Below are 27,806 nucleotides of genomic sequence, written 5' to 3' on the forward strand. Positions count from 1 at the left end.
GGGGAGGTAGACAGAGTTTCCCTAATAACTCATAAATAATGTGGGTGGTGGCAGCAAAAGCAGATCTAAGCTGGTAGTTAAGCTTAGAGATTTTCATGCAGGTCCCCACATCTGTACCCTAGAGTTCAGAGTGGGAAAGGAACCTTGACAGTAGCCATGGCCACGGTGATGGAGTAGCCATGGCTGGTTTCTCTTGCAAGTGCTTTGTGACTGCTGGAGCCTGAATGGTGTGTGTCTCGTTAAAGCTGTTTGCAAACATTATGGGAAAACAACTTGCATTTGATATGCCTATCTCATAGAACTGGAAGGGACCCTGAAAGGACATTGAGTCCAGTCCCCTGGCTTCGCTAGCAGGACCAAGTACTGTCCCTGAGATTTTTTGCTCCAGATCCCTAAATGGCTCCCTCATGGATTGAACTCACAACCCTGGGGTTAACAGGCCAATGCTCAAACCACTGAGCTATCTCTCCCCCACCCCCAAAAAAAAGAAAAAGAAAAAGAAAAAAAAATCATAAAATATCAGGGTTGGAAGGGACCTCAGGAGGTCATCTAGTCCAACCCCCTGCTCAAGGCAGGACCAATCCCCAGACAGATTTTTTTTGCCACAGATCCCTAAATGGTCCTTCAAGGATTGAGCTCACAACCCTGGGTTTAGCAGGTCAATGCTCAAACCACTGAGCTATCCCTCCCCCCCTTTTACAACATGAATGTTAAAGAACATCCCACAGAGATGAAATGCCCAGACTTCATTCCATGTTTGTAAATCCCTGACAGAGTATTCAAGTATTAGTATTCCATAACTCCGCTTTGCAGGGGATGGTACACAGGTCTGACCGCACCGAACAGGCCCAACACCCGCTTAGAACAAATCTTGGCCCAGGATAGTATTGTCCCAGCCTTGAATAGAGCCCCAGACAAACTATTCTGCACAATTTTCATTGCCATCAACAGGAGTCAAGTGTGAAACTCTTATTCAGTGCTTCAGCATGTACAAATCCCGGCTGTGACATAGGTGGTTCTTCAATGCAAGTGGGCAGGGTGAAGCCCTTTGTCCGATACACAACATAGAGAGATCGACGGTTTTCAGAATGTATAGTCTATTAGAGAAGAGGTGAATACCAACAGGTCCTCTCCAGGAGAAAAGTTCTCCTCTCAGGATCCTCAGTGAGCTGCATTCGTAGGGGAAGAAGACTGAGACAAGATCTCCTGTACAGATCTGAGGGGAGGATTTTGGCCCAAATTTGGTTCCCAAATAGTTGTTCCCCATTTAAGCAGCTATAAGGCTGTAAATATCCTTAACCCATAATCCCTTTTCCTTCAATGCACTGTCTGCACAACAGGTGATCGTAACTTTATTCCCCAAACACTACATACTACTTATAAACTTATCATTACAGTTCCCACCTCACTATAGAGCACATTCGTCGTCTTTAAGCCAGGCAGTATAATAGGGGAGGAGTGCAGTGCCATGCTTCAGGGATTCTGGTCACTGGGGTCACACTTTAGCATAACTTTCACCCCCAAACCCTTCTTGGTTGTCTCAAAGGCCTCCAGCGCTTTTTCCAAAGGGAAGCGGTGTGTAACCAAAGGCTTGATGTCCACTCTCTTGGATGCAAGCATAGAAATCGCCATGGGCCACCTGGAAGGGAACACAAACAGCGAAAGATAAGGGTAGCCCTATAGGTCTAGGGAATTTGTATATTGACCAGCAGATCTGCATAATTGCACAAGAACCATCCAGACATGAGGCAGCATTCTTACAACGCTCAAAAACAGGACATGACAAGTCTGCAGGGGCCTTCCTTAGTTATTGCTAAACAGGCGAGAAACAATTTCTTTAGAGCCCAGTTCCATATGTCACTCCCATAAAATCATGCAAAAGGCTTCAGGACTGAGCTCTCAAGCAGAGTGCAAAGCCTGCTCCTGATTAGCAGGGACTATATGGGACAGGGCAGGTCCATGGCTCTGTCCCTGTCCCCACATTCCACACTGGCAGGCAGAGCAGGCCAGGCTCAGAAGCACACACACTGCACCTGTTCAGGGGTGGAGCAGTGAGAACTCCAGGAGCTCCATGAAGCACAGTGCCTCCCGGAGCTCCTGTTGGAGCAAGGGACCTCAACTGAGCCCTCTGCTTGCAGCTCGTTTACATCCTGATTCTCTGCTTGCTATAAAACACCACCATAGTCTTTCTGTTTGGAAGCACTGAGCTTGCATTGGCCAAGGGTTTATGAGGTTTTGTGTATAAGGCAATGACTCCAAAGTGAGTACAGTAATACTGAGCCAATGGTTATGCACATTCTTCACATGGGACAGCTAGCTGTGGTCTTCTCCAGCAGAATAAGTGACAAGCATTGGGAGTTACTATGTATTCAAATCACAGCAAAATGAAGTTTGAAAAAATTTCAGTGCTGCACTTTATCGCTCTGCCTCCTTGGTTATGCATGTTGGTTACTAGGTAAAATCGAAACCTCTGGCATCTCTATTGTGTTTTTAGCTCAAATGGTTCACTTAGAGTTCAATGCATTTAAGGAGCCAGTGGTGTGTATCCACAGATAACTGCTTGTGCATGCCAATACTGCCCCCTTTGGTGGTAAGAGGAGTATGGAAATTCACAGAGTAGCTTCCACGGGTTGTATTGCACTTGTATTGGCTTACAGCTCAAACTCTGCCTGGGCAAAAGCTAGAATTCAACAGAGATTGATGGGATCGAACAAAACCAACACAGAAACAAACCTTCCAATTAAACAGATCCCCCAGGATGAACTTGAAGAGACAAAGATCTACACAAAACTAAACCCAGCTCTGCCACATCAGCGAGACCAAGGTTATAGCCTGCTCCAGAGAGCACAGCTCAGTCCCATCTACACTGCGAGACTGACCTACATCCATCAACATGGCTGTTTCTACAGCATAGACCAGGGGTGGGCAAACTTTTTGGCCCAAGGGCCACATCGGGGGGGGGCCACAACTGTATGGCGGGCCGGGTAGGGAAGGCTGTGCCACCCCAAACAGCCTGGCCCCCACCCCCTCCCACTTCTTGCCCCCTGACTGCCCCCCTCAGACCTCCCAACCCATCCAACCCCAGTTGCTCCTTGTCCCTTGACCACCCACCCTTAACTGCCCCCCGGGATCCCATCCCCTTATCCAACCCCCCCTGCTCCCTGTCCCGACTGCCCTCCCGACCCCTATCCACATCCCCACTCCCTATCCACATCCCCACCCCCTGACAGGCCCCCTGGGACTCCCACTCCCAACCCTCCTTGTTCCCCATCCCTTGACCACCCGCCAGAACCTCCGCCCCATCCAACCGCCCCCTCCTCCCTGACTGCTCCCCAGGATCCCCCGCCCCCTTACCCAATCCCCCCCACTCCCCGCCCCCTTACCAACAGCAAGAGCTCACAGCTGCGACACCCAGCCAGAGCCAGCTGCACTCCCCACACTGCCCAGCGGGAGTGGTGGGCCAGAGCGCGGCCTGCACGGTGGCGTGGCTGCGGGTGAGGGGGGACAGCGGGGGAGGGGCTGGGGACTAGGCTCCCTGGCCAGGAGCTCAGGGGCTGGGCAGGACGGGTCCCGCGGACCAGATGTGGCCCACGGGCCCTAATTTGCCCACGTCTGGCATAGACAGAACCTAAAACTGTATAGATGAGATCTAAATCTGTGTCTTCTTTATTCAGCCATTCTGTCAGAATTAAATTGCCATAAATCACATGACAATTCCATGAACAAACCCTTGGAGATCAGAGCTGGGAAACTACAGCCTAGACTAAGTGCAAAATCACCAAACTAGCAAAACTGGATCAAGCTTGTTATAGGTAAGGACCTACCAGATTCACTGCCATGAAAAATGTATCATGGACCATGAAATCTGATCTCCCCCGTGAAATCTGGCTATTGTAGGGGAGATCAGATTTCACATAGTTGGGCGGCCAGAGAGCAGTAGCTGCTGACCAGGAGCTGAGCTCTGAAGGCAGTGTCACCCCCAGCAGCAGCGCAGAAATGAGGGTGGCATGTTATGGGGGCGTCATCAATTTTTGGTGGGGTCAGGACTGGCCTTACAGGTGTGGGCGAGTGGGCAACCACCCAAGGCCTTGTGGTCAGGGGGGTGCCATAGTCACCCCCTCCCACACACACACGGAGTCAGCCCAAGGCCCTTTTAACTCCCAAGCACTGGGTGTGGAGCCAGGAAGGGACAAGGCTGAGAGCACCCAAGCTGGGGGCTCCTACTGTCCGCTGGGCTCCAGCTGCTAGTCCCGGACAGGCTGGGGATGGACAGGACTTCCTTTTCCTCTGCACGGGCCATGTCAGACCCATCTCTGGGAACGTCCCCTGGCTGCAGGAAGCTCCACATCTGTTGTCTGGTAGTCCAGCTCTGAAGGCAGCGCTGCCGCTAGCAGCAGCGCAGAAGTGAGGGTGGCATGTATGGTATTGCCACCCTTACTTCTGCACTGCTGCTGGCGGTGGTGCTGCCTTCAGAGCTGGGCACCTGGCCAGCAGCTGCCCAGCTCTGAAGGCAGTAGCACAGAAGTAAGGGTGGCAATACCATGATCTCCCAGCAATAGCCTTGCAACCCCCCTCCCCACCACCTCTTTTTGGGTTTGAACCCCCAGGGTTACAATACCGTGAAATTTCTGATTTAAATATGTGAAACCATGAAATTTATTATTTTTAAAATCCTATGACTGTGAAATTGACCAAAATGGACCAGGAATTTGGTAGGGCCCTAGTTAGAGGACAAAAACAAGTAGGATCTTATTTTTACCCTCTAGATCTGCAGGATTGGTTGTTAAATCCAGGTTCATATCCCACTGCCACAAGAGGTCAAAACACACACACGACAGGATTTTCAGAGGGTTTGATAATTTTGAAGCCAATAATGAAATGTGTGTCTATCTGCGTGAAGGCAGAGCTCTCAAACTTCTTCCCAGCACAGACCATATCTCATTACAGAGATTGCCTCGTGGACACCTCCCACCCATCCTCCATTGCCCACCCCCCATTTCCTCACTGCCACCTCATCTCCCCACCTACTCACCCAACTTCTGGCCCACATCTACCCACCCCCACATGCCCACTCATCCCCTGTCTCCCAGTGCCCAGCTCCCCACCCATCCTGCATTGCCCACCTCCCTTGGCCACCACCTCCTCATTGATTCTCTATCGCCCAGCTCCCACTCCTCATGCATTGGCCACTTCCCCATCCATCTCCCAGCCCCGACCTCGCCACACAACCCCCTCCTCACCTCCTCATCGATTCCCTATCATCCAGCTCCCACCTCATCCCGCATCTGCTGGCCCCCACCTATCCTCCAGACCCACCTCCCTATCCATCCTCCAACTCCTTACCCATCTCCTGGCCCCCATCTTCCCACCCAACCCCCATTGCCTATTCCTCCACCTCACCCATTGCCTGGCTCCCACCTCCTCACCATTCCTGTGTTGAAGTGGGAGCAGGTTTGCACTGCACACATTTGCCAGTTTCCCTAAAATGTTGCAGTGTCACTTGGAAAGCCAGCCAGTCTCCAAGACGCATGATGCAGGAGGAGTGGGGCTGATGGTCTGACAGGGACCCCACTCTGCAACAGGGACATTTACATTGTCCTGAGAAGGAGTGATTAGAGGGGGAACATTACAGGGTCTTCCATTTCCTCCTTCCTTGTGGAGGAATTAATTCCTTCATGGACAATGGAGTAGTCTGTTGGCATGCCAGTGCACCCTGACCAATACTCACGTATTGCAGTAGCGAAATATCCCCTTGATATCCACCTCCCGCACAGCAGCATTCACGATGGGGACATGGACCATCTCCGGTCCCAGCCCCACCAGAACCAGGGTCCCACCCGAGCGAGTGGCCTGAGAAGGAATAACAGAAACAAAATAAATGCAAGTGCTGCCTGCCCATGGAAGGTGACAAGCTCCTGTGTATATAGCAAAAATGGACATTGCTGCCAGTTTTCTGAGCAGGCTATAAAAGGAGTTGATACCCTAAAGCAGTGATTCTCAAACTTTTTTGATCGGGTCCCCGCTTCTGTGTGTCTGTAGTCATTTACACCCTACCCCCCCCCCCCCCCAGTGCATATACCCAGCCAGAGTGGAGAACAGCGGTTGCTTGCTGGGTGCCCAGTTCTGAAGGCAGCAGCAGCAGCACAGAAGTAAGGGTGGCAATGTGAAAAGTGGTATTTGTCAATATCACTTTTCACAGCAGACTTAGTGCCCCATTGCCACCCTTACTCCTGCGCTGCTGCTGCCACCCCGGGGCTGACAGCCAGAACCCCGCTGCCTCCAAGTGAGCGATTGGGGAAGTGGGGGGAAGGAGAGCCTGAGCCCAGGCTGCCTCCTGGTGAAGGATGAGTCGAGGGAAGAGAGCCTGAATCTAAGTGGTGCGGCTCCAGCTGTCCCCTTTCTCTCCACTTCCCGGGTGTGCACAGCCTTTCTTTATGAGCCCACCCACCAGGGGCTGACAGCCACAGCTCTTAAAAAAATGCACACAGTTCACGCCTCCCTTGACACATTCCCGCACCTCCCTTGGAAGGCCTACCCCACAGCTTGAGAACCACTGCCCTAAAGCATGTACAGGCTTGTACTTGGGGGAGCTGGCCCATCCTGCAGTTCACACTGCCACAGCTACATTCTCTCTTTAGCATACTAGCTTGATGACAGCTCACACAAGTATGCCTCCTTCAGATGGGAAGCACACTCCCAGCTCCAAATGTAGACATACCCATAGGTGCTTTTGACATTTCAGACAGTTTCCAATAAAACCACCCAGATCCTCTTCCCCATCATCCTGTGCATGGAGGTGTCCCATTCTCCTACCCTTCTAAGTCCCAAGGTGGCACTCCACAGCTCTTTGTGGAGGAGGGGACAGAGAGTGGTCAGGACAGAGGGAGGGGACAGAGAGTGGTCAGGACAGAGGGAGCGGTGAGTGGGCTGTGGAGAAGCACACTGCTCCCCCTCAAGCCCTGCAGAGCTTACCAGGAAAAGACAGTACACTGTATGGAGCTGAATTGTTTTTTCTAGTGAGCTCCATGTATGGGTCCTAAGGACCTCTGGCAAGGGAGTCCCTGCTAGTTCAGCTCTCCTGGAGTCTAACTGCCAGGGGGCAGGGAGAAAGGCACTGGGGCAGAGCCTAAGGGTAAAGTGAACAGGTGCAACCTGCACGGCACTGATGTAATCACCTCTACACTGGGGTTTTGTACTGGGCTGCTCCACTAGTGGCTGAAACACCCCTGTAGACAAGGCCTAAGAAACAAACTATCCCAATTACTCTTATTAATTATTTGTGTAACAGTAGCATCTAGAGGCCGCATGCAAGATTGGGGCTCCACTGCAAGAGACAGTCCCTGAGTCCCTGCCCCAGAAATTAGAATCTAAACAGACAAGCTGGACAGAAAGGGGAACAGGCAGGGTTCAAGGTCACACAGCACTGCAGTGTCGGGAGTGGGATTACAACTCAGCCCTTTTGAGTCACAGTCCACTGCCCTGCCACAACACTATGCTGTCAAAACATTAAAGTTGATAATAAAATAATTTCACGGCAGGAGTGCTCAGAATGTCTAATAATAACCTGCACATCTATTGATGTATTTATTCTGCCTGAAACTGTGCTGCATACCAGCACATTATTTTGGATCTCTAAATAACGCTGTCAGTTGCTCCATAGCACATACAACTTAGGGTACGTCTACACTATGAGAGTAGTTCGATTTTACTTAAATCGAATTAGTGGGACCGATATTACAAAATCGAACATGTGTATCCACACTAAGAACAGTAATTCGACTTTGTGAGTCCACACTAACGGGGCAAGCGTTGACATTGGAAGCGGTGCACTGTGGGCAGCTATCCCACAGTTCCCGCAGTCCCCGCTGCCCATTGGAATTCTGGGTCGAGCCCCCAATGCCGGCTGGGGAAAAAATGTGTCGAGGGTGGTTTTGGGTAACTGTCGTCATTCAACCGTCACTCCCGCCCTCCCTCCCTGAAAGCGCCAGCGGGCAATCAGTTCACGCACTTTTCTGGTGAGTGACAGTGCGGACGCCACAGCACTGCAAGCATGGAGCCTGCTGCGACCATCGCTGCAGTTATGGCCGTTGTCAACACCTCGCACCTTATCATCCACCTTTTTCAGAGTCAGATGCTGAGAAATCGGGTGAGGAGGCTACGGCAGCGCGGTGAGGACATTAAGTCTGAGAGGGGCACAGACCTCTCACAAAGCACGGGACCCCGCGCCGTGGACATCATGGTGGCAATGGGTCATGTTGATGCTGTGGAACGGCGATTCTGGGCCCGGGAAACAAGCACGGACTGGTGGGACCGCATAGTGCTGCAGGTCTGGGATGAATCACAGTGGCTGCAAAACTTTCGCATGCGTAAGGGAACTTTCCTGGAACTTTGTGAGTTGCTGTCCCCTGCCCTGAAGCGCAAGGACACCCGGATGTGAGCAGCCCTGACTGTCCAGAAGCGAGTGGCCATAGCCCTCTGGAAGCTTGCAACGCCAGACAGCTACCGGTCAGTCGCGAACCACTTTGGCGTGGGCAAATCTACCGTGGAGGTTGCTGTGATGCAATAGCCAATGCAATCGTTGAGCTACTGCTCTCAAAGGTAGTGACCCTGGGAAACGTGCAAGTCATCATAGATGGCTTCGCCGTGATGGGATTCCCAAACTGCGGTGGGGCTATAGATGGAACTCACATCCCTATCCTGGGACCGGAGCACCAGGCCAGCCAGTACATTAACAGAAAGGGCTACTTTTCAATGGTGCTGCAAGCACTGGTGGACCACAGGGGACGTTTTACCAACATCAACGTCGGATGGCCGGGCAAGGTTCATGACGCTCGTGTTTTCAGGAACTCTGGTCTGTTTAGACGGCTGCAGGAAGGTATTTACTTCCCGGACCACAAAATAACTATTGGGGATGTGGAGATGCCTATAGTGATCCTTGGGGACCCAGCCTACCCGCTAATGCCCTGGCTCATGAAGCCCTATACAGACGCCCTGGACAGTGAAAAAGAACTCTTCAACTACCGCCTGAGCAAGTGCAGAATGGTGGTGGAGTGTGCTTTTGGACGTCTCAAGGGGAGATGGAGAAGCTTACTGACTCGCTCTGATCTCAGCGAAACCAATATCTCCATTGTTATTGCAGCTTGCTGTGTGCTCCACAATCTCTGTGATAGCAAGAGGGAGACCTTTATGGCGGGGTGGGAGGTTGAGGCGAATAGCCTGGCTGCTGATTACGCCCAGCCAGACAGCCGTGCGATTAGAAGAGCCCAGCGGGACACGCTGTGCATCCGGGAGGCTTTGAAAGCTAGGTTCCTGAGCGAGCAGGGTGACCTGTGCCTATTAAGTTTGTTTAAAGAGAAGCTGAACCTGCCCCCATTTCTTTACCCACTTAATGTTGACTATCCTCTCCAGTTACATACCCCCTTCACCCCGTTTCCCCCCTTCCAACACACCTTTAAAAATAAAATAAATGGAACTTTGTTCATTAACACCGTTTTCTTTATTAAACACGGGTTTCGTGGTAAAGGGTTGAAACTGGGACGCAGACTGTGGTGGGGAGCAGGTGTAGTGATGGAAAGGACGCTTCTAAACTCGAGGAATGACAGGCTCCTACTCCTAGAGCGGTCCGCAGTGGTGGACTGGTTGTTTCAACGGAGCCTGCTACCCCTCCTTTTCGGAACTCTGTGTGTGGTGGCTATGTGACTTTGTGGCGGGGGAGGATGGTTACAGATCCCCTGCTGTGTGGCTCTGTCATCCAGGCTAAGGACCGCTGCATAAGATCTGTAACCGCCCTCCCCCGCCACAAACTCACATAGCCCCCCCCACACAGAACATGAAAACCACCTCCCAGACTGACCAGGGTGCCTAGTGACTGCAATGTGTGTGTGACCTGCTGCTGAACCTGCCCCCAGGTCTGTACCCTGGTAAAGGTGACTGTCCTCTCCAATTATCAACCCCCTTTCCCCCCTTCAAACACACTCTCCTCTAAAAGAACCTGACAGAAACAGTAATGAACAGAAACGTATTTTTTATTAACAACTACACAGTTAGGGGATGACACTGGGATGGGGGCTTGGGTGAGGTGTTTTTGGAGTGAAGGAAAGGACTTATCAAAACTTTGGGAATGAGAGCCATCTGTTACTTGAGCAGTCTGCAGGGGTGGAGTGACTGTTTTCACGGCCCCTGCCGCCCCTCCTTCTTGGGACTTTGGGTGAGGGGGGGATGGGACTTTGTGGCGGGGGAGGTCGGTTAGAGATAGACTGCAGCGGGGCTCTGTCCTCCTGCCTCCGGTCCCGCAGAACATCTACAAGGCACCGGAGCGTGTCCGTTTGCTCCCTCATTAGTCCAAAGAGCGTTTGAGTCGCCTGCTGGTCTTCCTGCCGCCATCTGTCCTCCCATTCGCTGTGTGCTCGCTGGTATTGCGACATGTTCTCCCTCCACTGGGTCTGCTGTGCCGCCTCGGCTCGGGAGCAACCCATAAGTTCGGAGAACATCTCGTCCCGTGTCCTTCTCTTTCAGCGCCTAATCTGTGCCAGCCTCTGGGAGGGGGATGCCGGGGTAGGTCGGGAGACACTCGCAGCTGTGGGATGGGAAAAAGGGAGTGAATTCCTCACAAAGATACATTTTTGTGAACAATGAACATAGTCTTTCTCTGTGAACAAGACCATGCACGGCACCTATCACATGCGCACTCAGGACAAGGTCGAATTTTCGGCCTTCGCATTCAGTGCCTGGGGTCTTGGAGTACAGATCACACAAGCAGGGCAGGACAGTGGAATTCGGCTAGCAGGCGGACATGGTAAGCCATAGACTTTTGGCTGCTGAAAGCTTAATTTATAGCACTGCCCTCCTTTCACGTTCAAAGCAGTGCCCCTAGCGTTGGCCAGTTCCTGCTGCTGGCAATCCGGCCAGCACAAACTCAGCCCCTGTCCCATCCCCCTCGCGGCTGTCCGCGGGAAAGATCCCTGTATACTGCCCCTGTCCCGCCTCCACCGCGTAGCTGTAAACCGCCGGTTACAGTTCTGTAAAGGAACAGGCAATCAGTCCCAATACTAACATTCCCCTAATTTAAAGCAGGTCACCATGAGTGATATCACTCTGATGAGGATCTCGGACACAGAGAAAGACCGCATGCTGCGTGAATGCCAGCAAAAACCAGGGCCGTATGCGGCCATGCTGTGCGAGGCACTGATCCCGGAGTACTTGCTGCTAGCCTGGCTCGGAAAAGTTTCCTACCATGGAGGACACAATAAGGCCGCTCTCCCCAGGAACCTAATGCAAAGGCTTTCAAATTACCTCCAGGAGAGCTTCGTGGAGATGTCCCAGGAGGATTTCTGCTCTATCCCAGGACATATTGACACAATTTTCCAGTAGCTGCACTGGCAAGGACTAAAAAGTAGAGCGCCTAGGGCAAAGTAATCATGAAAAACCCATTGTTAATATTCCATTCCTGTTCTGATCAAAATAAATGTTTACATGTTTAAAACACTTACCGACTGATCCTTCCCCTGATTCAGGGTCAGGGTTGGTAAGGGATCTCCGTGAGGGTGATGAAGAGATCCTGGCTGTCAGGGAAATCAGCGTTGTATGCGCTGTCAACTGCCTCATCCTCCTCATCTCCTTCCTCATCTTCCCTGTCCGCGAAATCTCCGAGGAAGCGGCCGTTGACAATACCCCATCGTCAGAGTCACTGGCGGGGTAGTGGTGGCGGCCGCACCTAGAATGGAATGCAGTGCCTCGTAGAAACGGCATGTCTGGGGCTGGGATCCGGATCGTCCATTTGCCGCTTTGGTCTTCTGATAGCCTTGATTCAGGTCCTTGATTTTCACGCGGCACTGCGTTGCATCCCGGCTGTATCCTCTCTCCGTCATGGCTTTGGAGATCTTCTCGTAGATCTTTGCATTCCGTTTTTTTGATCGCAGTTCCGAAAGCACGGACTCATCGCCCCACACAGCAATCAGATCCAAGACTTCCCGATCAGTCTATGCTGGGGCCCTCTTTCTATTCTGCGATTGCATGGTCACCTCTGCTGGAGAACTCTGTATTGTTGCCAGTGCTGCTGAGCTCGCCACGACGTCCAAACAGGAAATGAGATTCAAACTGCCCAGACAGGAAAAGGAATTCAAATTTTCCTGGGGCTTTTCCTGTGTGGCTGGTCAGAGCATCTGAGCTCGGACTGCTGTCCAGAGCGTCAACAGAGTGGTGCACTGTGGGATAGCTCCCGGAGCTATTAGCGTCGAATTCCATCCACACCTACCCTAATTCGACATGGCCATGTCGAATTTAGCGCTACTCCCCTCGTCGGGGAGGAGTACAGAAATCGATTTAAAGAGACCTCTATGTCGAACTAAATAGCTTCGTTGTGTGGACGGGTGCAGGGTTAATTCGATTTAACGCTGCTAAATTCGACATAACCTCCTAGTGTAGACCAGGCCTTAATGATGTTCTCAATGGGTCTTCAATAACCCACCTGGGCTATAATCCTGGCTCTTGGCACCTGACCCAAGAAGGATCAATTCTCTTTCAAGCCAGGGATTGAGAAGTTTTCTGAAGAAAACACTGCTTAGTCACAAGTGCTGTTATTTGCACAGGCGTACGTGACTGCTGACAGGTTCCACAGTGCTCCAGACCACAGCAAGTGGGAGCTGCAGAGCACAGAGATAGGCATGTGCATCCTCATTGCAAGGACTGGCTCATACCAGGGACCCAGCCTCACTGTAACTAAGGATATCTCAGCTCTTTGATACTGCTCTGGCAGCCAGAGATCTACAGATCTCTAGGTTTCAGAGTAGCAGCTGTGTTAGTCTGTATCCGCAAAAAGAACAGGAGTACTTGTGGCACCTTAGAGACTAACAAATTTATTAGAGCATAAGCTTTCGTGGGCTACAGCCCACTTCTTCGGATGCATATAGAGTGGAACATATATTGAGGAGATATATATAAACACACACACACACACACACACAGAGAGCATGAGCAGGTTGGAGTTGTCTTACCAACTCTGAGAGGCCAATTAAGTAAGAGAAAAAAACTTTTGAAGTGATAAGATAGTACTGGGCTATCTTGATTATCACTTCAAAAGTTTTTTTCTCTTACTTAATTGGCCCCTCAGAGTTGGTAAGACAACTCCCACCTGCTCATGCTCTGTGTGTGTATGTGTGTGTGTGTGTGTGTGTATATATATATATCTCCTCAATATATGTTCCACTCTATATGCATCCGAAGAAGTGGGCTGTAGCCCACAAAAGCTTATGCTCTAATAAATTTGTTAGTCTCTAAGGTGCCACAAGTACTCCTGTTCTTTTTACAGATCTCTAGAGATCTTCTAGAGAAAGGGCCCTAGCTCCAGGATTCTGATGATGCTGAAAATCCAGACCATAATTTTCAAATGTCTGAAGTCCTCTTAGACCATGAGTTCAATACAGTCACAATGATGGTATAGCAATTGTATGACAGCTGGAATGTATGGGACTAGGTCTGCACAAGGAGGAATCAATATGCAGATCTCTACCCGCCTGGCAGATGATCAGCCACCTTCGTGGAATCACTATGCTCCAACAATCCCCCCCAAAAGCGCTACTTGGGGCCATGAAGGAGACAGACCTGAGCAGCCGGGGGGGCGGGGAGGGGGGGAGGGAGAGGCAGAAAAGTGACATTGTTCCCCTTCTCCCAGTGGAGGTTCCCAGGAAAAGATGATGTTGCCAAACCAGAGTATGAATCAGTGTCTAATCTCAGATATGAGGCTAGGTTACACTCCCCCACAACACAAAGTGCAAGAGATGCCAAAATCCCATTGCTTGCAAATATAGCTCAGTTGTTACTAGGCTGCAGAGCAGCACTCCTGATACAGGAGCTATCTATAGTGCAGCTTGTTTCAGAATCCCAGTGCTTCTGGGCACTACTTCCTCTAGGCTTCACTCATCTCGGTTAGTCACAGAAAACTTATGCAAATAGGTCTTTATTTAACTTAGCAATTGCCAAGACCCTGATTGCAAAATCAGTGGGGTCAGTGTAAACAATGGTAATGTTTTCTGCAGTAAATATAGACTCATAGTACATTAATATTACATCAGAGGGAGAGCTCATGTGATCATCTAGTCAGGACAGCATGGAAATGTAGGGCTGGATGAGACCTCAAGAGGTCATCCTGTCCAGCCCCCTGCACTTGGGCAGGACCAAGTAAACCTAGGTGAGCCCTGACAGGTGGCTGTCCTACCGGTTCTTAAAAACTTCCAATGACGGGGATTCCACAAACTCCCTTGGAATCCTGTTCCAGAGCTTAACTACCCTTAGAGTTAGAAAGTTTTTCCTAATATCTAACTTAAATCTCCCTTGCTGTAGACTAAGCTGATTACTTCTTGTCCTGCCTTCAGTGGACATGGAGAGCAATTGATCACAGTCCTCTTTATAACAGCCCTTAACATATCTGAAGAACATTATCGGGTCCCTCCTCAGTCTTTTCTCAAGACTAAACATGTCCAGTTTTTATAACTTTCCCTCATACGTTAGGTTTTCTAAATGTTTTATAATTTTTGCTGTTCTCTGGACTCTCTCCGGTTTGTCCACACCTTTCCTGAAGTGCAGCACCCAGAACTGGATACAATACTCCAGCTGAGGCCTCACCAGTGCCGAGCAGAGTAGAACAATTCTGTCCCGTGTGTTACATATGACACTCCTGTTAATACACCCTAAAATGATAGCCTTTTTTGCAACTTCATCACATTGCTGGCTCATAATTTGTGATCTACTCTAACCCCCAGCTCCTTTTCAGCAGTGCTACCACCTAACCAATTATTCCCCATGTTGTAGTGGTGCATTTGATTTTTCCTTCCTAAGTACAGTACTTTGCACTTGCCTTTATTGAATTTCATCTTGTTGATTTCAGACCAATTCTCCTATTTGTCAAGGTTGTTTTGAATTCTAAGCCTGTCCTTCAAATTACTTGCAACCCATCCCAGCTTGGAGTCATCTACAAATTTTATAAGCGTGGTCTCTGCTCCATTATTCAAGTCATTAATGAAAATATTGACGAGTACCGGACTCAGGACTAACCTCTGCAGAACCACATTAGATAGGCCTCCCAGTTTGACAGAAAACCATAGAATCATAGAATATCAGGGTTGGAAGGGACCTCAGGAGGTGATCTAGTCCAATCCCCTGCTCAAAGCAGGACCAATCCCCATTGCTAACTACTTTTTGAGCACAGTCTTTCAACCATTTGTACACCCACCTTTATAGTCATTTCATCTAGACCATATTTCCTTAGTTTGGCTATGAGAATGTAATGTGGGACTGTATCAAAAGTAGGGCTGTCAAATGATTTAAAAAATTGCAATTAATCGTGCAATTAAAAAAAACCAATAGCGATTAATTGCACTGTTAAACAATAATAGAATACCATTTATTTAAATATTTTTGAATGTTTTCTACATTTTCAAATATATTGATTTCAATTACAACACAATAAAAAGTGTACAGTGCTGACTTTATATTTAAGTATTTGCACTGTAAAAAAACAAAAGAAATTGTATTTTTCAATTAACCTAATACAAGTACTGTAGGGCAATCTCTTTATCATGAAAGTTGAATTTACAGATGTAGAATTATGTACAAAAAAACCTGCATTCAAAAATAAAACAATGTAAAATTTTAGAGCCTGCAAGTCCACTCAGTTCTATTTCTTGTTCAGCCAATCACTCAGACAAACAAGTTTGTTTACATTTGCAGGTGATAATGCTGCCCGCTTCTTGCTTATGTCACCTGAAAGTGAGAACAGCAGTTCTCATGGCACTATTGTAGCTGGCGTCGCAAGATATTTACGTGCCAGATGCGCAAAAGACTCATATGTCCCTTCATGCTTCAACCACCATTCCCGGGAACATGCGTCCATGCTGATGATGGGTTCTGCTCGATAACAATCCAAAGCAGCGAGGACCGACACATGTTCATTTTCATTATCTGAGTCAGATCCCACCAGCAGAAGGTTGATTTTCTTTTTTGGTGGTTCGGGTTCTGTAGTTTCCGCATTGGTGTGTTGCTCTTTTAAGACTTCTGAAAGCATGCTCCACACCTCGTCCCTCTCAGGTTTTGGAAAGCACTTCAGATTTTTAAACCTTGGGGCGAGTGCTGTTGCTATCTTTAGAAATCTCACACTTGTACCTTCTTTGTGTTTTGTCAAATCTGCAAATCAATTACTACATGACCCCAGGAGGAGGGACCGAAGCTTGAGCCCACCCAAGCCCCCCCACCCCGGGTGGGGGGCCAAAGCCAAAAGGCTTCAGCCCCAGGCAGAGGGCCTATAATCTGAGCCCCAGTGCCCAGGGTTGAAGTCCTCAGGCTCTGGCTTCAGCCCCGGGCAGTGGGGCTTGGGCTTCAGCTTCAGTCCTAGGCCTCAGAAAGTCTAAGACAGCCCTGGTGACCCCATTAAAATGGGGTCGTGACCCACTTTGGAGTCCCAACCCACAGTTTGAGAATCACTGCACTACAGTACTTGTATGAGGTGAATTGAAAAATACTATTTCTTTTGTTTATCATTTTTACAGGGCAAATATTTTTAATAAAAAATAATATACACTTTGATTTCAATTACAACACAGAATACAATATATATGAAAACGTAGAAAAACATCCAAAATATTTAATACATTTCAATTGGTGTTCTATTATTTAACAGTGCGATTAAAACAGCGATTAATCGCGATTCTTTTTTTTTAGTTAATTGCGTGAGTTAACTGCAATTAATCCACAGCCCTAGTCAAAAGCATTACTAAAATCAAGATATATCAGATCTAGTGCTTCCCCGTAGCATTAGGCGAGTAACCCTGTTAAAGAAGGAAATTAGGTTGGTTTGGCATGATTAGTTCTTTACAAATCCATGCTGGCTATTCCTTATAACCAGAAGACATCTAGTCGATGATCAGTCCCATAATTGTAGGCACAAATACTAGCATTGCTATGGCAATCTAATGGATAGCAATGAGAATCCTGCACAAATACTGAGGGGAAGATGGGACCAGTGCTTGAGAACCTAGAGATGGAAAAGGCCCATCAAGTCAGAGCTGTTCCCTAGAATACATTACCCTATATTTTGTCTGTACCATTCTACATCCTAGCAGAATGCACAGTAGGGGGTATGGCCCTGTGATTCAACCTGCATTTTCACTTACTTGGCTTCATTTCAGTGCTCCTAGTTCTTACTACAACTAGCCTTCCAACAGCACTGCTAGGGTACAAAGAGTACATGAAGCAAGTTGCCCAGAAAAGCTTACAAGGCAAACAATGCATACATACACAAGCCAAGGGACAGTGTGCACAGTGGAGAACCCGATAGTCCTGGGAAAGGTGGGTCTGAAGGTGAAATTTGGGGTAAGACAGAAGAAGAAGGTGCTTGGTGGACAAAATCTCGGAGACAATTCCAGGCTTGAGAGGAGTGGGGGGCAAGTCATGAGTGGGAGGAGACACAGGAAGCAGTGAGGACAGTATATGAAAGATGAAGAGGGGACATATGACAAATTGGGGATGCTAACAGATAATGGAGTGGGGAGATGAAGAGCCATTGAAGGAGATACTGTAGAAGTCAGCAAGGCAGGAGGAGGATGGGAAAACACAACATCAATCAAGGATGGGAAAACACAACAGTTCTGCCAATCACCATTACCCACAGAAGACCACGGCCAATTGGGAGCCAACACAACACATTCCCTTGGGCTGATGCAACCCTCTCTTTCTTGCATGCTGTGTGCTGCTAGCTGCAAGGGAAGTGGAGCTGCTCACCTCAATCAATAGCCAACATTGACATCTACAAACAGGAGAGGTGAAGGAGCAAGGAGAGGACACAATGCATAAAGAACTCAGCACCCTCTCTATGCCACACCTCAGTGCAGAGTACTGCACAGTAAGCCAGAGACCATCCCTCAAAATACAAATCAGGGCCTATGTAGTCAGAGAGTCTAGGGGCCCAACTAGGGACGTCCTAAAAGGACCCAGTTTTCAGAAATTATTAAGCACCTGCCCTGTGAAATTCAGGCTTCTTTAAAGTTAGGCACCCAAAAATCATAGCAGCTTTGGAATATTTAGGCCAAGGTCCCCTGCACAGAGGAAAAGAGCACTTCCAGTCCCTGATAGCATGGGGAGGGCATGGCTACGCCAAGGCACAGAACTCAGCTCTCCTGCAGGGGAGCAGAGCAATATTATTTCTGCATATGCACACTCGACTAAGTTCTGCCCTGAAATACACACACACAAGTTAGAGGGAAGTAAATGCACATATGCTATCTACCACTAACTCTGCTTAAGGTGGCACAGAGGACTGACAGCTCCATTGCAAGCCTTGGCTCTGACACAGATCCACCACGAGGTAAATTCAGCCAAGTGGCCTCAGGGAGACTATGGTGGGTGCAGCCCTCCGTCTGCCTGAACAAGCGGCTGCACGCCAGCAAAGGACTGAAATCTCCATTGTCATGCATTGACTCTGCCCTGCTGGTAGAGGAGTCTGGCCAGTAAAGTGGGTTTCTCACACAGTTTCACCTCTCATTTTATTTTCAGCCACTCCAATGACCAACCTGAAAGGAGAGAAGTAAATGCTGGCACGGATCTTGGATAGGGGAAGGAGGAACTCACGTAAATGCCAGTTTGGATGCTGGCCTCTGCCCCGGAGCACTCCACGGTTATGTCAGGCATGCAGTTAAGCAAACCTTGCACCATGCAGGCCATGTCCTTTGGGGTTTCTTTTTTTATCTGAATGGTGAAATCTGCCCCGATCTCTTTGGCTTTTTCCAGGCGGGAGGCGGATAAATCTGGGGAAGGAAGAAATAAATCACAGAATTGCAGCTCGCTGACAAACGTCATGCAAGAAAAGATGTCACACAGAAAGGTCCTGCAGCAAGCATGCCCAGTGGGGCATGGGCACACTGCATGCACACAATGCAGGCACATTGGGTGGAAAAGTCTGGTTCTCCTTCAGAACTCCCCCAGCCTGACGGTGCGCGGATGGGATAGGAGATCAGCTCTCCTCTCTGGGCTGGTGGGGAAAAGATGTGCAACAAGCAACTTAAAGGCACAAGAGATGCCAACAGGACTCTGGCCACAGGGAAAGTTGCCGCTTTCAAAGACGCTGAGGTCTTAATATTCTGAAGCCCATAGACAAGTCATTCTGACCAGGGCATGTACCAAAGGTGCAGCTGCAGGCACCTGACAACAATGAGGTTCTCTACAGATGTAACATTATCACCATGTAAAAACAGCAGAGTCCTGTGGCAGCTTATAAACTAACAGACATATAGGAGCATGAGCTTTCGTGGGTGAATACCCACTTCTTCGGATGCATGTGACCGAAGAAGTGGGTATTCACCCACGAAAGCTTATGCTCCTGTATGTCTGTTAGTCTATAAGCTGCCACAGGACTCTTTGCTGCTTTTACAGATCCAGACTAACATGGCTACCCCTTTGATAATGATCACCATGGTTATTCATGATTTGTACCAAATTAGCAAACTGCCTAGAAGTCCCAGCCCCTCTGTGCTGGCTGCTGTACAACTATGGATAAAAGAAGGGGTCCTTGCTCCAAATCGCTTAAAATCAACATATAAGACAAGAGACAGTTGGCAGAGAGGGTAAGCAGATGGGAGAGAACATAAGAATGGCCATACTGCATCAGATCAAAGGTCCATCTAGCCCTGTATCCTGTCTTCCGACAGTGGCCAATGCCAGGTGCCCCAGAGGGAATGAACAGAACAGGTAATCATCAAGTGATCCATCCCATCACCCATTCCCAGCTTCTGGCAAACAGAGGCTAGAGACACCATCCCTGCCCATCCTGGCTAATAGCCATTGATGGACCTATCGTCCATGAATTTATCAAGTTCTTTTTTGACCCCTGTTATAGTCTTGGGTTTCACAATATCCTCTGGCAGAATTCCACAGGTTGACTGTGCGTTGTGTGAAGAAATACTTGCTTTTGTTTGTTTTAAACCTGCTGCCTATTAATTTCATTTGGTGACACCTAGTTCATGTGTTATGAGAAGGAGTAAATAACACTTTCTTATTTACATAAGGAGCATAAAGTAACAGTGAGAAAATTATGAAGAAGCGTAATATACAGTGATCACAGTCTACCAGCTGCCTAACCATAACTTGCCTTGCTGGTGAATTCAATACCATCACTTTGGCAGCAAATGCATGGAGACCAGAGCATTGCCAGGTGTCTGGCATTAAGGCCTATGGGAATTCTTCTTAACCAGAGGGGTCTATCCCTTTGAGGCCAGCACACTGTAACACGGTTGAGAAACAGGTGGTGGAGAGGGAATTCCACAGAGCTGCTAGGAAAGTTTCCAAATTTCTTATAAGGGTTCCCTTTAGCTTCATGTTCTCTGGGTCTTTGGGGAAGAAATCCGCTCTGGAAAGGAGGACAGTATCCATGGTGAAGGATACCACTGCATGGCTGCCAGATGCAGGACTGTGGTGAAACCTTTGGGTTCCCATATGTAATAAATCATTGCAGGCTATTTGCTAAGGTGCAGATTATGACCGTGGACATCCTCTCTGCACATTTCCTCCCCCCAGCAGCCAAGCCTGGGGGGAGGAAAGGAGGGAAATCCCTCTTCCTGATTTTGCTGTGACACCAGTTTCATGGTTAGATTCCAAGCATCCACCTCCATGAGGATATGGAAAGGAAATCGGGGAGAGGCCACCTATATGCCCTAGATTGTCTCCTTCCCTTTTTTAGCATTATTTTTATTGGGCCATTGCACAGTTGCTGGGGAATAAGTTTGCTCTTTTCAGCCCTTTAGGGACAAAGACAGCCTTTTGAAAGGGCAGGTGTACCTCCCCATCAAGGAGAGGACAGGCCTGGGGGATGTCCCCATCAAAATCCTTGGCCTCATCACAAGAGCAGGAGGGCTGGGGAAAGACTCTGAAGCAGAGGGACAATGACCCATTTAATAACCGGTGCAGGAGCTGGCAGCACTTAGAGGTCCGTTCCTTATTGATTGGGAGCAGCTAGGAGACTTGCCTCCATTGCAGGAATGGGTGCCTGGCTCCCTTCAACTGCAAGTACTGTAGATAAATCTCTGATAATTTTCATATGACTTTACATTGTGCCTCTTCATATAACCTTGTGGTGGGTCTACCCACGTGTGACCTCCGTTTTCATGGGATTTTGTATCAAAGCCTCATTTAGAAACTTTGCATTGCCCTTGGTATAATATTATAGCCCCTAAGGATAGAATAAGATAGAAGAAAAATTTCTTTTTGCTAGCAGTAGAACAAGAGCTCTCCCCCCCCCCCCCCCCCCCCGCACTCTTAATCAATTGCCCTGTTGAATGAGCAAGGCATGGAAGGCAGCACCTCCAGACAGCCTCAACTGTTGGAGAGGGGCTGGGAGCCAGACCCAAGGACAATAAAACGTGTCAAGTGGGCTCATTAAAGACAAGCAGACATAAGCAAGCACCTTCTTTTGGAAACACCCTCTTTGCAGCATTGGGACAACACTCAAAAGAAAGCAGCACAAAGGACCAATGGACACAAACACAGAGTTTGAATCTGGTCTAGATTTGCATAAGAGGAAAGCTGCTATAAAAGTGAGGTGTCTTGCAGAGGACCCCGGGTCTCGTCTTGTCAACATGGGAGCATCGATCCGGATCGGCAGAAGCCCGGCTCCACCCCCTCCCCCATCTAACTCACCTGGCCAGTGAAGTTAAGGGGAGCAACTAATTGGTAACAACAAGACGGAGTGAATTTGTGTGTGTGTGTGTGAGTGTAAGTGTAATATATATTATATGCATATAATACAGTGTTAATGAATACATGTATTACTAATAAATGTGGCGTTTTGCCTTATTCCCCCTGAAAAGATCCTGTGCAGTACTTTAAGTACAACATTTTGGTGGAGAATGCGAAAGGGGGAGCAAGCATAGAACCCACAGTTATTATAAAACTGGTGTGCACACCGCCAGCTTTAGCCAGCCTGGCACTATAGGAAAAAAAGTGTAAACTTTCAGTTAATTAACCAAACTCTGAAGGATATAGGAGTTTAGGTTTAAATTGTGTTCATAACTGAGCTAAAGAGAAGAACTTAGTGTTTCTCACTCTGATCCGGGGAAGGATTAACCAAACTCTAAAAAATATAAAAGTTTAGGTTTAAATTGTGTTCATAACTAAGCTAAAGAGGAGAACTTAGTGTTTCTCACTCTGATCCGGGGAAGGATTAACCAAACTCTGAAGGATATAGGAGTTTAGGTTTAAATTGTGTTGTAGAGGTACATACACCCTCAGCCGTAGCAAGACTGAGCTAAAGAGGAGAACTTAGTGTTTCTCACTCTGATCTGGGGAAGGATCTAATCCGGGGAAGGATTTGTATAATTGGTGTATGAACCCTCGGTGGTAGCAGACCGAGTAATACAGAGGGAGGCTTAGTGTCTCTCCCTCTGGCCCAGAGTGGGTTAAAAACATAAGATACAGATCTTGTTCTGTTAAGCCAAACTCTGAAGAATATAGGAGTTTGGGCAGTGTAGTGTGGTTTATGTTTGTTTGTTTTGTTTTGTTTGTTTTGTAAGTAATATTGTGGTAATTTCACAATTTTAAAAAAAATGTTTAAGAAACGGAACCAGGAAGGGTGGGGGCTAGTTAAAAAGCCCACCCTCCTTGCTAAATTGGTAGTGGAACAAGGCTTGTGCCCATGTAAAGGAACTGTTTATTGAAAAAAGCAGGATTGGGCCCAGGCAAGCAACAGATAAAGAAACTAAAAAACAGGTTGGGTACAAAAAGTTAAAACAGCACTCTCAAATCTTACAGCAGCAGTAACATCAGGAAAAAAAACATTTGAAACCCCAAAAGGGGGCAGACCTTTGGGACCCCTCTGGAGATTGGGAAGGGGGATATTTGGGTAAATTCCTCCTCCCAGGGCCAAAATGCCATTAAAACAGTTAACAACAGTGCCTGCTTCTGCCTCAGATCTCCAGGCCATGGCAAAATGGCTGGAGATTTTAAAACAAAATTTTTTTTCTAAATAAAGTTTTAACGCCCTTTTACTGAGAAAAAGGGAAAATTTACACTCACAAAAAATGCACCACTTAATTAGCATTTGTGCAGCCCCAAGTACCAAACACACTGTGGCAGAGACCAAGCAGGTTCTGCCAGGGTGAAAGCACTGTGCTAATTTGTTTCCAAGCTTCTATCTTTCAGGCGCTGAACCAGAACATCAAAAGAGCTGGTACCAGCTGAAGAGTTATAAAATACCATGGTTATAGTGTCATGACAAAGTCTGTGTTCAGTGTTCTGTGTTGCATGTTCTGTGTCTGTCTCTGGTGGTGTCCTGTGTTAGCACTGGGTCCAGAGAGAGAGGGGATACTACACTAGACAGGGTAAATGTCTTTTCCTCTCTCTACTTCCCCCATCTCCATCCAACTTATCAATCACCCCTTGTGTCCAAAACACTTTGGTCCCCAATGCATCAGGTTTATTTTTTGTTAGGTTCTCTAATAGTCATTTTGTTGTTAATTTTTGTTATTAATACATTTGTATTGTTAGTTACATTTGCTTGTATTGTTAATTCCACACTTTCCTCTATGCACTCTGGTTCTACTTCCCCAAGCCCTAAAGGGTAGTTCTTGGGCCCCCATAACCTGTAAAACCTTGGCCCATGATTGTAGGGCCCCATCTTTCAGGTCCCCAGAAACCTCTGAGAACAACTGTTAAAAATAGGGAATTCTACAACATTTTAGCAACTGAATGTTAGTTTAAGTCCAAATCAGCTTAACCTTGCATAACAACTGTGGTACTCCTACAAAATCTTATTTGTTGTGTGTGCTTAAGAAGGTCCTGACCTCAGTGACTTTTATTGTTTGATGGCTATTGCAGCATCAAACTTGGGCCTCATTTTGTTTGTCAATGTACCCAATTATTGGAATGGTAATGGTTTTGTTGTATTTCCAATTATTATAATTATAATTGTTTGCATTTGTGTTTGTTATATCTGGTGTTTAGTCAATTGTAATGGTTTTAGTTATATTCACCTGGTTATAATTGTTTGGTTTGTTTGCAACAAATACAAAAGATTTATATGGTGACCACTCAAGAATTGTTCTTGAGAGGTCAAAAGGGGGACAATGTAGATAAATCTCTGATAATTTTCATATGACTTTACATTGTGCCTCTTCATATAACCTTGTGGTGGGTCTACCCACGTGTGACCTCCGTTTTCATGGGACTTTGTATCAAAGCCTCATTTAGAAACTTTGCATTGCCCTTGGTATAATATTATAGCCCCTAAGGATAGAATAAGATAGAAGAAAAATTTCTTTTTGCTAGCAGTAGAACAAGAGCTCTCCCCCTCCCCCCCCCCCCGCACTCTTAATCAATTGCCCTGTTGAATGAGCAAGGCATGGAAGGCAGCACCTCCAGACAGCCTCAACTGTTGGAGAGGGGCTGGGAGCCAGACCCAAGGACAATAAAACATGTCAAGTGGGCTCATTAAAGACAAGCAGACATAAGCAAGCACCTTCTTTTGGAAACACCCTCTTTGCAGCACTGGGACAACACTCAAAAGAAAGCAGCACAAAGGACCAATGGACACAAACACAGAGTTTGAATCTGGTCTAGATTTGCATAAGAGGAAAGCTGCTATAAAAGTGAGGTGTCTTGCAGAGGACCCCGGGTCTCGTCTTGTCAACATGGGAGCATCGATCCGGATCGGCAGAAGCCCGGCTCCACCCCCTCCCCCATCTAACTCACCTGGCCAGTGAAGTTAAGGGGAGCAACTAATTGGTAACAACAAGACGGAGTGAATTTGTGTGTGTGTGTGTGTGAGTGTAAGTGTAATATATATTATATGCATATAATACAGTGTTAATGAATACATGTATTACTAATAAATGTGGCGTTTTGCCTTATTCCCCCTGAAAAGATCCTGTGCAGTACTTTAAGTACAACAGTACCAGTCATAAGAACGGCCATACTGGGTCAGACCAATGGCCCATTTATTCCAGTATCCTGTCTTCCAACAGGTGGCCAGTGCTAGATGCTTCAGAGGGAATGAACAGGACAGGGCAATTATTGAGTGATCCATCCCCTGTCATCCAGCCCCAGCTTCTGGCAGTCAGAGGCTAGGGACACCCAGAGCGTAGGGTTGAATTCCTGATCAAACTGGCTAACAGTCACTGATGGACCTATCTTCCATGAACTTACCTAATTCGTTTTTGAACCCAGCTATACTTTTGGCTTTCACAACATCCCCTGGGAACGAATTCAACAGGTTGACTGTGCATTCTTTGAAGAAGTACTTCCTTTTGTTTGTTTTAAACCTGCTTTTAATTGCATTGTGTGAGCCCTAGTTCTGGTGTGACATGAAAGGGTAAATAACAATTCCTTATTCACTTTCTCCACACCAGTCATGATTTTATAGACTTCTACCATATTCCCCCTTAGCCATCTCTTTTCCAAGCTGAACAGTCCCCAGTCTTTTTAATCTCTCCTCATACAGAAGCAGTTCCATACTTATAATAATTTTTGTAACCTTCTCTGTAATTTTTCCAATTCTTATACATCTTTTCTGACATTGGGCGAGCAGAAATGCATTGCGTGGGTCTGCGTCATTTATTCTACCTTTCAGCTATTTATGTCCTGCTATAGACGCAATAGGAAAATATCTCCACAAACAGATGAATTTGAAATGTGCTATGCAGATAAAGAGTTTTATAGGCAAATATTTTACAAGTATGACTAAAACAAAATATTCCACCGGGAAGTGCAGTAAAAATGTCTGGGCAAATAATGGTTGGAGAGGCGTTCCTCCTAATGCCAACATGAAAAGTATTTTCCTGAAGGCAGCCAGCCTCCTACAGTTCAAAGAAGGGTGATCTCGCTCCTCATCACAGATAACATGGGAAACATTTGAACAAGACTGCCCCATAGTGGGCATTTTTGAGCCTCTTGCTGTCTGAGTAACAGCATCTGTGATGCAGGTGGCTTGGGGAGGACCAAATGTCAGGGACAATTACAGAGGCCTCGGTGATAGCTTCACCATCTGACGGAACTTCGTGGATGACCAATCAACATTTGTCACACTACGCACAGATTTTATTTCTATAGCACCTCAAGGATGGCAAAGCACTCGGTTAGCACCACTACTCTTGAAGAACGTGTCTTTCATGAGCAGGTGGAGCATCAGTTTTATGCCTCAGTCTGAAGACTGAAACAATAATTGCAATGCTGATGAACATGCATCCTCCTAGCTGTGAAGGGTGCAGTTGCATCCTCCTAGTACACCTCTACCCCGATATAACGCTGTCCTCGGGAGCCAAAAAATCTTACCGCGTTATAGGTGAAACCGCGTTATATCGAACTTACTTTGATCTGCCGGAGTGCACAGCCCCGCCCCCCCCCTCCGCCCCCCCAGGAGCGCTGCTTTACCACGTTAGATCCGAATCCATGTTATATTGGGTCGCATTATATCGGGGTAGAGGTGTAGTTTCCATGTGGGCTCTGGCCTGGGAAACATTTCAGTAAACCTGTGCTAATTAAGCACAGTCCTATTTATATCTGCCTTTACTGGTCATAAAGATGCAGAAGGAAAAACTGGACAGAGAACGGGTCTGCTGAAGACACCTACATGCCTCATACAGACACCAGGTGATGATCTTCACATGGGTACCTAGCATAGCTTTGTCCTCCCACCTGGCACTTCTGCTGCTAATTTGTACAATGACCTGCCACACAGAAAGAGCAGCCTTTTTCAGATATGTGAGAACGAGACAGTGTTTTAAGGGTTAAAAGAAGATCTTACCAGTGATTACTACCTGGGCAGCACCCATCATCTTGGCGACGAGCAAGCAAACTAGCCCAATGGGTCCTTGAGCAACAGGAAAGGAAAAGGAGATGTCAGAATGCAGGAAAATCACGATCACTTTGAAGTGAGTGTAAAGCTCGCTGGGTTGGGGGTATAGCAGGGCTCCAGGGAGGATTGACACTGGGATTATGGCAGATGTCATGATCTGCTGCAGTGCACCGAGAATGGCAGCGGGCATGGCTGTTATTGTTCCAGGTTTGGGGCTGGCAGTGAGGAGAATACTGCCAGACTCCTAGGTATCTTGTTACCACCCAAACTGCCTGTTTAGCCACAACATGCACTTCAAATCCAGTTTGGAGCAGGGCTGGCCAAGGAGTGCACTGCTGCCCAAGGTCACCCTCAGCCTCAATACAGAGATGTGGGCCATGGAGACTGGAGTGGTCAGCACACAATGCTCCATCCTGAACCTAGAAACCAGGCTGGTCACTCTGTTGCATTTCTCTGTGACAGCACTCATGACAGGTGGGTAGCACAAGGCACAAGGTGGGTTATTCCATACCAGCCCCACAGATTAAGACTTTGGATCCCAGAGTGACTCCGCCTCTTCGGCAGGCATGGATTCCCACAGAAAGTGGTTCAATGAGGGCCCCTTCTTCAAAGGTGACGTTATCTGGAAGCCTGCAAGAACCAGAGACACAGGAAAGTCACAATAGGGGCTTTTACTGGTTGTGGAGTGAAGCTAACATTTTACGATCCACAGGACCATGTCTGCAAAGATTAGTGTCTAAGCTGTGCTGGCAAAATGCCCTTATAATCGGAATAAAACACAGACCTGAGCACTGCATAAGGGGCTACTATGCAACTAACTACCCATCAGACTCTGCAATCTCTCTTTTGGCAGGCACAATTTAGGCACCCACCCTAGAAAACATGATGCTTGTTGTTTGCTGCAATGATTCGTGAGGATGTTCAACAATGTGCTGTGGGGAAGAGGTGTGCCCTGCCTTCATGGATGGGTACGGGAGAGAAG

General features: G+C 47.7%; 1 protein-coding gene and 1 long non-coding RNA gene across 4 annotated transcripts in view; both read right to left on the reverse strand.

Moving 5' to 3' along the window:
- Positions 1–1,336: 1,336 nt before the first annotated feature.
- The window catches only part of SORD (sorbitol dehydrogenase), a 42,824-nt gene continuing 16,354 nt past the window's right edge, over positions 1,337–27,806 (reverse strand). For both annotated transcript variants that reach the window (XM_005280939.5, XM_042851646.2), the window contains 5 exons: positions 27,336–27,454; positions 26,774–26,839; positions 18,616–18,791; positions 5,729–5,850; positions 1,337–1,639 (listed from right to left, as the gene is read on the reverse strand). In XM_005280939.5, the coding sequence (XP_005280996.1) occupies positions 1,474–1,639; positions 5,729–5,850; positions 18,616–18,791; positions 26,774–26,839; positions 27,336–27,454 (649 nt within the window). In that variant the 3' untranslated portion in view covers positions 1,337–1,473. The remainder of the gene's footprint in view (positions 1,640–5,728; positions 5,851–18,615; positions 18,792–26,773; positions 26,840–27,335; positions 27,455–27,806) is intronic.
- On the reverse strand, positions 10,008–13,292 carry LOC135973767 (uncharacterized). Of its 2 annotated transcripts, none has more exons than XR_010590784.1 (2): positions 11,490–13,292; positions 10,008–10,576 (listed from the first exon to the last, which is right to left on the reverse strand). It is a non-coding gene; the product is annotated as an uncharacterized LOC135973767 (long non-coding RNA). The 2 variants fall into 2 exon arrangements; XR_010590785.1 differs by lacking the exon at positions 11,490–13,292 and adding an exon at positions 11,293–11,434.

This window comes from Chrysemys picta, chromosome 10 (genome assembly GCF_011386835.1).
Source record: "Chrysemys picta bellii isolate R12L10 chromosome 10, ASM1138683v2, whole genome shotgun sequence".
In the NCBI taxonomy this organism is placed as follows: domain Eukaryota; kingdom Metazoa; phylum Chordata; order Testudines; family Emydidae; genus Chrysemys; species Chrysemys picta.